Raw genomic sequence first — 12,476 nt, 5'->3', positions numbered from 1 at the left:
AGGTAATAAACCCATTGATCCTTGTAGGATGGGAACAAGAGAACCATAATATAAATTATAAGTTTTAGGAGAAAGGAGGAAGCACTTTAGCATAAAACCCTCAACTTATGCCCTATATAAGCAGCATGTTACCCCTAAAACCCCTTATTAAGCCATAGATATTGAGTGATTTCATTTCTATTGTTATATTGTTATGTAGGCTAGAACCCCTCATGGTCCTATTTTATTATAATTGTACCCCTTGTCTCTTATATATATATACTAAGAAGGCCTAGTCTTATAATCCTCAAATATTGTATTGTACATTGTATTCATTACGAAAGGAAGTTTCCCCCTTGAAGAGTATTGTAATTATTGGTTCGTATCATTTTTAAGGAATGAGTTCATAACATTTGGTATAAAAGATCATGATCCTAAGGTTTTTCTACTTCAAACAACTCATCGTGGAATTTTCACAATAAATATTTTTTGGAGGTTTCAGACAATGAAACTTGGAGAATCATGAGAAGACATCCTAGGAAATATCTAATTCAAATTTTCAGATTTTTTTTTGCTATATTTTTGAAGATATGTTCGAAGGAAGTTAGGGTTTCTGAATTCTCTTGAAATTAGTCTCAAACATGTTAGTTCGTCACTTTTGTTGTAACTTTTTTTCTAGATAGTTTCAAATGGTAAAACGTGGAGACTATTGAGGGGAGATATTTAGCAATATCTATTTCTAATTTCATATCATGTATCACTATTTTTTAAGTTATATAATCTAAGTTAGGGTTCTTGAATGCTCATGAAATCAGATCAGTTTGTTATTTTCGCTATTATTATTATTATTATTATTATTATTATATATATATATATATATATATATATATCCTGTGAGGTTTCAGACTGTAAAACTCGGACCAAATTGAGATGAAATATTGATGAAAATCTAGTTTCATATTTTGGCTCACTATTATTTTGGACACATGCTCTAAGAAATGCCAGGTACCTGAATGCTCCTGAAATATTTTTCAAACATGTCAGTTTTGCATTTTCACAATATTTTTTTTGGGAGGTTTCAGACAGTTAAACATGGATCATATTAATAAAAATATTGAGGAACATCTTGTTCAATTTTCATAATTTAGTTTACCATTCTTTCATAGTTATACCTTGTGGAATTTAGGGTTTGTTAACAATCTTGAAATAAATTTTAAATAGGTGAGATTGATATTTTTTCTACATATTCCTCTTTGGGACTTTTCATATTGTGAAATCTTCAATAATATCAAGAGACATATAGAATTACCTCAGATAAAAGTCTCATAATTATATTTGAAAAATTGGACATGTGGCTTGGTATATAAGTTTTTCTCATGGGAAGACACCAAAAATCAACAAGTTTTGGGAAAGTTATCATAGCTTCCACTTGGAAAATCAAATTTTATTCACACCTACGAGACTACAAAAAAGACATAACAGAGTATTATAGACCAATTTTTGAGATCCACAAGGACTCAAATCTCAGAGATATATCAAGAAAAATTGCATCCATTTAGATATTCTCCAAATTAAGGTACAACTTACAAGTGACCTAACTATTGATCAAAAGATCCCATTTTTTGTGATTGAAAGTCTTGATAAATAGGTGTATTATTATTATTTTATGAAATTCCTACAAAGAAAGTTACTACACCAATTAAATCTACTGAGGTCACACCCTTGACTCACGAAGAAAGTGAAGAGTTAGAATTTAGGTTATCTCAATTAGAGAATTAATTTAATAAAATATATGGTATCATGTTGAAAAATGTGGATTTATCAAGTTATAAAGAAAAAAATAAAAGAAGAACAAAAAATAAGATGAATGAATATAAGGAAGAAATGCAAAAATCCATTAGGGAAGAAATAAAAAAAAAATTACAAAACATTCTATTAAAAATCTCCCTAATAGGGATGCAAAGATACAAGGAAATATTGAACATAAGGAGAAACATGATGTTGAGAATCACAGTTGGAGATAATAAATATTGAATCAAAAAAAAAATTCATGAATTTTCAATCCAAGATACACATCATCATGGATTTAAGTCAACACCAAGGAACTACTATATTCCAAACATAGATATGAGGAAGTTTTTGGTAATGATCTTGTAACTTGGATATTTTAGATGGAGCGATACTTTGATATACACCATGTGGCATCCTCACAAAAGGTGAATATGGCATCCATGCTTTTATAACAAGGACAACATGTATGTTCCAATGGCTTTGTGAAAGGAAAAAGGATTATGTTGTATCTTGGTCCATTTTTATAGAGGAATTGATAGCACATTGTGGGATATTAAGAGAAATGGATTATTTAATCAATTGGTAAATCTTGAATAGAAAGGTCCAATTATAGATCATATTCAGCGATTCGAAAAGTTGAGTCTCAAAGTAAAGAATATTTCAGAGGATAATTTGTTAGACCTATTTTATGGGAACTTTAAAGGAAAGCATCCAACATGAGGTGCGTCTCTTTGATAATAACAAAGTTCATTATCATATAAATATTTTGAATATATGGAATATAAGAATATCCATCTTAGGATAAATTATATGTTTATATAAATATTTTTGAGTACAAAAGTGATGTGATTAAATACAATGATATGCCCTCTATAAATATTAGGCAGAAGTGCCCTTCCATAAGGAGTAATGTCTCTTGAGACACGCCCTTTCATAATTATTCATGATTATCAATTTTTATAATAATAATAATAATAATAATAATTATTATTATTATATTCTTTAATTTTTATATTAGTTATTATTTTTATTATTTCATATTCATAACATTTCCTTCCCCTTTAGAAATGTTTTCTCCTCAGTATATTAATGAAAATGTTTGATATATTTTTCTTTATTTGAAAGTGTTGTCATAACCTTCCCAATTCTTGGAGTTTTCATCTTCAACAATGAAACACGATATGAATTTATAATTATGGTATAGAATCATCGCACTATGATATGATCTAACCATCCTAAATAAATATTTAATGGAAAATTATGCGTTTAGGATTCCAAAGATGAATTGTTACAATAAGAATTGATTGTGATAACATTGATATTCTTTTGAATGTAAATCAATTGTTTCTATCTTGAGTGATATCAATTCACTAATTGGTTGAGATTTCGTCTCTTATGATTTGGGCATTGATAAGGAGTTTTTATGTCCTACTTTTCCCTTATCATGCTTGTTTCAGTTTCTTGATTTACTTCTAATGGGCCTCCAAAATCATGGTAAAATTATAAGGCCCACCAGTGCACTCATATGCACATAGAATGATGTTTGGCCCCACATTTTGCACTCAATGGTATATTTTCCTAGCTTAATGAGTTCTTAGAGGATTCAATGTGGTTTACACAATTCATGTGCCTTAACATGTTTCTTGTGTAGGATTTACAAAGACATTAACCATATTTTAAAGAATCCAACACTAGAGAAATTTTAGGGTCCCCCCCCACTACATCAAGAGGACTTAAACTTGGTTGTCTCAGGGAATTTAATGCCTCCTCATGTTAGTGTAATATGGATTTGGAACAAGACCCCCCTTTTTAGGATTTTTGGAGGGGAATGCAGTCATCCTCCTAAGGAGGCTACTCGCCACTTTATGTATAAATAAGAGGCTCAAATCAACCCTAGGAGAAGAATAACAAGTAGAGAAGAAAAGTTAGACTTTTTGTATTCCCAAGCAAGTTTTACAGTATTAATGTAAGAGCATATTTTTAGTTAATAAGAGCAATGCCTCATTCTAGCTTTTAGTTTGGTTCTTCTTTAAGGACTCTGAGCATCCTTGGGTAGGGCACACCCTAGGAGCTTCAAAACTCTCTTGTATGTTTGTTGATATTATTCTTTGCATTTATGCTAGTTAGATTTTAACATTAGCATTTATAGATATTACAATATGATAGTTTTATGGTTGACTAAGGAGGTGGCTTCTTTAGCAATTATTCTTTTTAGGTTATTTATGCAAGCTATCATCATTCTTGATCAACCATGTCACTTATTAATTTAGTTTTAAGTCTTTTTATATCCCTTTCCTTTTGTTTTTTAAAGTCTTTTTCTCTTCCATTCCTTTTTTTGTTATAAATTCTACAATTTACTATTTTGTTGTGTTGTTGATTTGTGGCTATAGGAGACAGACAGAACTTGGTTTTGTGATGATAAAGCTTGGATTCTGTTGTCTCAAGCCTATATTAATTGGATGAAATTATTTCCCATTATTTATACCTCTTTCCCTCACCTTAGGTTTGTGCTCTAACTATTTTACAGGCTTGTTGGACTCTTCCTGTAGCAAAATGGAAAATCCTGTAACAAACTACAAACATTCCATTTCTCTCACGCAGTTCAACCATTAAAGGTTTGGTTTAGAATCCTTGATGTAATAAAACATGTCTAAGATGTTGATGGTGGAATTTAGAAGCATAGAGATCTCACAAAGTTACCTATATATGTTTTTACCAATTTCTTTCTGTGTTATTTTCGACAATTAAGTTTCAAAATTTCAATCCTTTATTTCTAGAAAGTATGTTTTTCATTCATTACAAGTAGCATAGGTGTGCATTCCATTTCATTTTCTACAAGTTATTTCTAAAAATCTACTTTCATGTAGCATAGATTAGTCTAACAACTTAACTTGGTATATTTTCATCTAACCTTAACTTCTACACCTACCACCTATATGAGAATTGAAAGAGGAAGAAGATGGTGCCTTGTGCACATACAATACCAACCCCTCTTAAGTTTGTACGAAACTCAGGCCGATAATTAAAACAGAGACCTTTGGAGTTACAACATTGTTGCTCCAAGTGTTGATGTTGCTAAGTTGATTTCAGAATCTTCACTTGGAATTTCTATCATTTGAACTGAAACATCTGAGTATGTATTTACTTTGATTTTATTTGGATTTGTCTGAGCTATGAGGTTAATGGGATCTGTATGTGTTCCCTTTTCTTCCACTTGAATTTTCACACATGATTTTATTATTATTATTATTTTTTTTTGATAGTTTTTCCAACTCCTTTTTGCATATTTTGCATTTCTTTTTGGTTTTATTGAAAAAATACTTTTGAGATATCTTTCATGTCTTCTGGGGTTATTAAATATGGCTCCGATGTAACATGTTGTAGTGCTATTTTTTTCTTCTTGCAGGAAAATGTCAAAAAATTCTTATTTGTGTTTAAGATAAAGGACCCCAGTGATTCCATCGAAGGTGAAGCCAAAATACTGTCACTATCATCACAAAATAAATATTTAATGGTGAATTGTGAGACAAAAGTATGGTCCCCAACACTCAGTTGTAAATTACTTATGCCATATTGTTTTTCATCCCATCTATTGTTTAAATTATATTTGACTCAAGAGCCACTAATTGGTTAGTAGATTATGTACCAACATAATTGTCATTTTGAGTAGGAGAAATGGAGACAATAACATCTCTTCCTGCAATTTTTCCTTGGATTTTAAATAGTGAAAAAAAAACTTTGCTAAAAGTTTTAGGAAATCTTTCATTACTAGTCTCTATTTTACTTTTTGAAGTTTGTAATGATTGCTTGTACAAATTTTTAAAGACTCCCTTCTTCAACATTTCTTTAATTTAAACTTAATGTATCCCTTTTAAATCCTTTTACTTTTATTATGGTGAAGTTTTTATTAACAATGTTAGATAATGACATTTAATTAATTGATATTAACCAATTTGATGTGTGATTCTTGGTCAAAACCTTCCAGTTGATTTTCTTTGGGATTATCATTTACCCACAGGTTTGATATTTACAGTCAAGAAATACTCTTGACTCCTATGCAGACTGACAAGATTTTCGTGAATACTTTCCTTGAACTGTCACACAAAATAGGTAGCAATCGTGGTGGTGTATCTACCCACAATAATTTTGATGACACTGATCTATGATATGAACCAACAAAATGAAGAATCCTCAGCGACCATGTGAATGAATGGATGTCATGATGGTAATTATTTATAGCCAAACATCACAAGCACAACTTGATTTTCTTAGTGAGATCTACTAACAAGCTTTGTCAACTTATATTTTGGCGTATTTATTCTACCAAAGAGTGCTTCATAATTCCAATATTACAATACTATGGTTCAATATTTATTCTACCAAAGAGTGCTTCATAATTCCAATATCACAATACTATGGTTCAATATTTTCATTGTGTTCATATATAATAATAATTAGATTGATTTTTAAATAAGGTCGACATTAGATTAAAAATACTAAATGTTAAACGTTTACATTTATGTTTATATGTTTACGTGAGATCTACCTACCCCATACTAAACTGTAAACCATACTATTTACCCATAATATTATAAGAAAAACCTATTTACAAATTTAAAATTTCTATAATAAATTTATTTATAACTTAACTTAACCTAGCTTAACTTAACCTAACCATATAAATTGTATTGTATTGTAATGTGAAGTAGACTCCATCTTCTTGGTGCAACTAACACTAACATTACTCGAGTAGGGAGTAGAGTCTCCGCCGACTGAGTATGTATGGCCCAGATAAGTCATAGAATTGTGAACGGGATAAGGGGGAATGACGGTCACCGAGGAAAATGCACATCGGTGGGCCTTTAGCCTATGCAATATCACATGGAAGTTGGAAAACGCACGCGCGGCTTTTTCATATTTTTAAAATTACGTGTTATCACTAATGTTAAGGGCAGTGCCACTTAAGGTTTAAAATGATATTTAAGGATAAATAAACCTAGGATTATTGACCCATGGACTAGTCACACAATGACCTTCACCCGCAAAATAACATCTGGAAGGTTCGTTTAAAAAATTTAACATAATATAGCTGAATTCACAAAAGTACTTCGAGAAGTTTAGTTTAAATGAATTAATATAGAATAGTTGGGTTCACACCACGACCATCTAAATAGGTCATCCAATACGTCATTCACTCCACGTGGATAGCAATTACTGGTGGGTTATAACATTTCATTTTTTTCTTCTTCCTAAAATGAAGTCAATTATTAAGTTGGTAAATGGTGTTTTATATTTAATAATTTTGTTGTTTGGACGGTCGCGCGCGCTATAAATCACCCTGAGAGCAATTGAGCACTGCACACGAAGATTCAGAAGAAAATCAGAAGAGTTGAGAAGCGAGGAACTGTGTTGAGAAGCAGAAGAAGAAGAGATGGCGGAGGGAAACGTGTTTGCATGTCACTCTACAGAGGCATGGCGCTCCAAGTTACAGGAGGCCATCGATACTAAACGCCTGGTAATTTTTCATTTCCAGTGTTCGCAGCGTTTCTTTGTTTTTCCTTTTTCGGTAAATTTTGTTAGTGCGCTCTGTGTTTATGCTCCTGGAATCGAACCCTGGTGGGTTGCTCGTTCGATTTAGGTAATTCTGTGTGTTTTAATATCGCAAATAGGATTATTCTTATTTCAATATTTTTAGTGAAGATCATGGTGGTGAATTTGCAAATTGGGTTGTCGTTTGTTTTAGGGAAATATGTGTGTTTTTCAGTTGTTTTATTGTTTTATTATCGCAGACAGGAATTTTGGTTATGAGAGATTTTTTTGTGTAAATTATATGATATTTTATATGATTCGAGATTTTTTATGAGAGATTTTTCAACCTAAATCACATGATATTTCATATGGTTGAAGATTATGGTAGTGAATTTGCAAATTGACTTTTGCTTAATTTTTTTGGGAAAATTTAATTTTGGTAGAAAGGTTTTACGTAATTCCAATCTGTTATGGAAATTTCTATTTATTGAAGAAAAGAACTGTTAGGCCGTGGTTTGGGAATAGGGAGGTTCCGGCTGGGTTGCGTTAGGGCGGAAATCCTCTGTGGAATTTTTTGTTTTATTTATTTTTGTGTTTTTTATTTTAGGGAAAAACACTGTTAGCCTGGTTTACTGCTCTTGGGATTCCGGGCTTTGGCGAGTTAGAATACACATTTTTTATGAAAAGTTTTATTTTTCTTTAATCTTAGGGAAAAGAACTGTGGGGGCCGTCGTTTACTGCTAATGGGGTTCCGGGCCGGGTTGCATAGAGCAGAAAAGAGGCTTTGTTGATCTTTACCTCCAACCATTTTATGAAGGGCATTTCATTTTTGGAAACGGAACATCTATCGTGATTTGAAGTTCCATTGTAAAGGGGATTTGAAGTTCGATATGTAAAGGGATGTGGTTTTGGATTAGGCATACATGTACAGTCTGTTGAGAGGACTGTTTAGATATACAGTTTGTCGGGAATGAGGAAGGGCGATTGCGTGATCATGAAGTTTATGCATCGATGTTACATGTGGTGTATGGTCATTGGGGATATAATGTTAGATTCTTTGTTGTCTCAATTTTTCATTCAAGATTATCTCTAAAAATAAATTCCCAGGCTTTATGGTCATTAAATATAATGTATTTTTTTTAATCGAAGAAATGGTGTCTGCCTTAGCTCATAGTCATTAAATATAATGTATTTTTTTTTAATCGAAGAAATGGTGTCTGCCTTAGCTCATAGGTATATATAGTTTTGTTTGGGATTGAAAGATACATAGTCTTATTTGCGATTGGAACAGTTTTGTTTGGGATTGAAATATACATAATCTTATTTGCGATTGGAACATGAGACATGTAATTATATATATATTTTTAATTGCAGAAATGGTGCCTGGCTCAGCTCACATGCATATATGTATATATATAGTTTTGTTTGAGATTGAAATATAGATAGTTTTATTTGGGATTGGAACATACCTGTAGAGACCAAATTTCTCACTCGATTATTAATATTATATACTAATTTTGTATAATCAATCTGATAATACAAATGAGATGATATTAACTTGTGAAATGAATTTAAACACCAAAATTTCCTCCAAAATCAAAGGTTTTAATGGTAGGTAGCCACTTGACCTAGTCAAACACATTTAAACACCAAGATATGCTTTAAAATCGGAGGTACTAACTTGGTATAGTTAATCACATTCAAAATTTCCTCCAAAACCAGAGGGTCTAATATTTTGGACGGTCGAATGGGGCCACTAACGTGGCATAGTCAAATACATTTAAACACCCAGATCTTCTTCAAAATCGGAGGGATTAATTTGGCATGGTCATTTACATTCAAAATTTCCTCCAAAATGCGAGGGTCTAATAGTGACCGCTAGCTTGGCATTGTCAAACACATTTAAAGTTTAAACACCCAGATCTTCGTCGAAATCGGAGGGTCTAATGTTAGCTACCATTCTCTTAAGCTTAGAGTCATGTTAAGCTGAAGGATCCGGATCCGGTGTTGACTTCCATTATCTCTCAGCCTTGGCCGTTACTCTGAAGAAACTACTCTGACATTACAATTAGTTTGCCAATCCTAGGACATTACAACGTAGTTTTATTTTCTGATGTCGAACTTAACAAATGGGGTATGCTTATCAATAAATAGAAGCTGACACTGAAAACTTGGCTTCTTATAGGTTCCTTAACAGGGTTCTCCCAAATACAGTGTGAGTTTTCTTCCTGGAACTCCGTCTAGGACAATTACAAGTTTTCTTTTATTTATTTTCAAACATCGCATGTTCATTTAAATGTCTCCCTTAAATCTTTCCTTTGTTAAAAGAAATCCCCTGGTTATCAATTAAAAAGATCAAATTTCCTTTGGTCTTGTAGGGGTGGCTAGAATTACCTTAAAGAAGTATAATTATTGTGATTTGTAGGAGGATAGCAATTAAGGCTTAAGAGATTTTTGGCAAAAGAATGTTTTATGACTTAGTTTTTTCTTTTTTCTTTCCCTAAGCTACAGCTTCATTCAGTTTTTTTTTTCCTATCAATCAGTCTTTTTCTTAAGCCTTAGCTTCAATTCGGGTGCTTAGCTTCTTTGTTGAAATTACATGTGGTCTATTCTATTTTATTTGCTGATTGCTCTGGACCTAACTACTGGTATATGTATTTGGACTTTCTAGAACCATTCTTATATTTGCACTGCAAGTCTAGGTGCTGTTATATATATGTAGACTTACTGGCAATAGTGCTTATCGTTTGCTGTGTTCAGGTGGTGGTTGATTTCACTGCTACGTGGTGTGGACCTTGTCGAATCATTAGTCCAGTGTTCGTGGAATTGTCGAAGAAATTCTCAGAAATTTTTTTCTTGAAGGTCGATGTGGACGAATTGAGGGTACAGTCATTTAATCACTACCTTATAAATTATTGGTTGGAACTTGGATAGATATTTGAAATAGAATATTTTTGTCTGTGATTTTCTCTTGCCAAATTTGTTGTTCTCTTTCCTTTGGTAAGAGAATTTTAGGACAGGAAGAAGGGAAACGAGGAATGATTGTTTAAACCAAATCAGATGTGTTACCTGGCACGCTTGTTTTTAGTATTTCTAGGAGAATTTCATGACAAGTTCGTAAATGAAAAATGAATCAGATGAATCAATATAGAGCAGAGTCCAGATTAATGAAAGCTTTTCTGAGTATTGCAGCGTCCAGATTCATGAAAGCTTTTATGATTTTGCAGGATGTAGCTCAAGAGTGGGACGTGGAGGCCATGCCTACATTTATCTTTATTAAGGATGGAAGGGCTGTGGATAAGTTCGTGGGTGCAAATAAGGCTGAACTTGAAAGAAAAGTAGCAGCTCTTGCTACACAAGAAGCCCTTGTTACTGAAGCCTAGTGCTATTTTGATATGCTATATGTCAGTATTGCTTTTGAATTAAAACTATTACCGGTGTGGATGTACTGCCAATGTTGAAATTGGCTAAAAGATCATATTGCCCTCTGTATTTACCAACGTATCGTACACATAGCTATTAGCCTTTTACACTCGTATTAAATATCAATTATTAAAGGCGTTGTTACCCTGAGGCTCAGATTATCTATCTGGTGTTAGATATGATGATGAGGATACTTGTCGACAGTGTTACTGCTTTCCTAATTATTATGTGTTTTTGGAGTTTTTTTGTGTTTGTATTCAGCTAAACATGGATTTTATTATGTTTTTGTTTTGGGTTTGGTTTTTTTAATTTTTTAATTTTATAAATAGATTTAATGTTCTGAAATATATAGAGCATTATATTTAAGTTTAGAGATTCAAATTTGTAATTCTAATGGTTTCAAATAATAAATTTGAGATCAAAATATGCCAAAACCATTATCTTAGGAAAAACACCATAACTTGTGTATGGTTAACATATTTTGGAACATTTTCATATTATGGTTAACATATTTTGTAACATTTTCATGTTATGATGTACATATTTTGTAAACATAACTAACATTTCAATTATAACATTTTCATATTATGGTGTACATATTTTGTAAATATTACCAACATTTAAATAAAACGCATGTATGGTTAACATATTTTGTAACATTTTCATAATAACATTTTCATATTATGGTTTACATATTTTGTAAACATTACCAACATTTAAATAAAACGCATGTATGGTTAACATATTTTGTAACATTTTCATATTATGGTTTACATATTTTGTAAACATTACCAACATTTAAATAAAACGCATGTATGGTTAACATATTTTGTAACATTTTCATATTATGGTGTACATAATTTGTAAACATAACTAACGTTTCAATTATAACATTTTCCTATTATGGTTTACATATTTTGTAAACATTACTAACATTTAAATAAAATGCATCAATTTTTAATCAGGTATTTCTGCATAATTTATTTTGAAGATATTTCAATTTAATAATAAAATTAATAAAAGTTAAATATTATAAATATTAAAAGAAATATAAGTTAAATATTATAAATATTAAAAGGAATATTTATATAAAAAATGTAAAAAAATTAAATATTATACATATTTAAAAAAATACAAATTTGCAACGTTTTAAATTAAAAAAACTAATCTTCTATCTGAAAACATTTCCCCTTTTTCTGAGGGATTCTATATGTTGTGGAGTTCCCCAGTCTTTTCCTTTTAGAAATGGATTCTTATTAGAATCAGATATCTTATGTTGGAGTTGTTGTCTAGTTTTTTCCTGTTTGAAACTGATCTTTTCCTATTTGAAACTAATCTTTTCCTATTTGAAACTGATTCTTATTAGAATCAGATATATGTTGTTCTTTATCTCTCAAGGATTTCATAACTATTTTAAAAACAATTTTATATCTTTAAACATTCTTTTTTTAATCTTACTTTTTTTTTAATCTTATTGAAGCCATATATATGGGAGTTGTAAGTCTTTTTCTTTATTCCATAAAGTACTTTTATGCTCTATTTTATTATTTGTGAGGAGGACTCTATGTTATATTATTTTATTATTAGGAGTTGATTTTTATGTTTTTTTTTTTTTCAAAATTTTAAAAACTACAAGTTCAAAGGAGGATAAGTTTTATGTTTTTGGCAAATTGTGTGTTAATTTTTGTCCTTTTTAATACTTCAAAGAAGAACAAGTTTAAAGAGGACAATTTTATGTTTTTGACAAGTTGTAT

General features: G+C 31.0%; 1 protein-coding gene across 1 annotated transcript in view; it reads left to right on the top strand.

Moving 5' to 3' along the window:
* Nucleotides 1–10,885, top strand: part of LOC149193026 (thioredoxin H-type-like) — a 48,723-nt gene extending 37,838 nt beyond the window's left edge. Inside the window, exons 2-4 of the mRNA XM_089404762.1 lie at nucleotides 7,196–7,285; nucleotides 10,060–10,182; nucleotides 10,527–10,885. Of these exons, the coding sequence (XP_089260888.1) occupies nucleotides 7,202–7,285; nucleotides 10,060–10,182; nucleotides 10,527–10,682 (363 nt within the window). The 5' untranslated portion in view covers nucleotides 7,196–7,201 and the 3' untranslated portion in view covers nucleotides 10,683–10,885. The remainder of the gene's footprint in view (nucleotides 1–7,195; nucleotides 7,286–10,059; nucleotides 10,183–10,526) is intronic.
* The last annotated feature ends 1,591 nt before the right edge of the window (nucleotides 10,886–12,476 follow it).

Source organism: Pinus tabuliformis, chromosome 2_2 (genome assembly GCF_031772625.1).
Source record: "Pinus tabuliformis cultivar Carrire ecotype Pingquan chromosome 2_2, CPIR1, whole genome shotgun sequence".
NCBI classification, from domain to species: domain Eukaryota; kingdom Viridiplantae; phylum Streptophyta; class Pinopsida; order Pinales; family Pinaceae; genus Pinus; species Pinus tabuliformis.
Note: the sequence above shows the minus strand (reverse complement) of the source record. Positions and strands in the feature narration are given on the sequence as shown.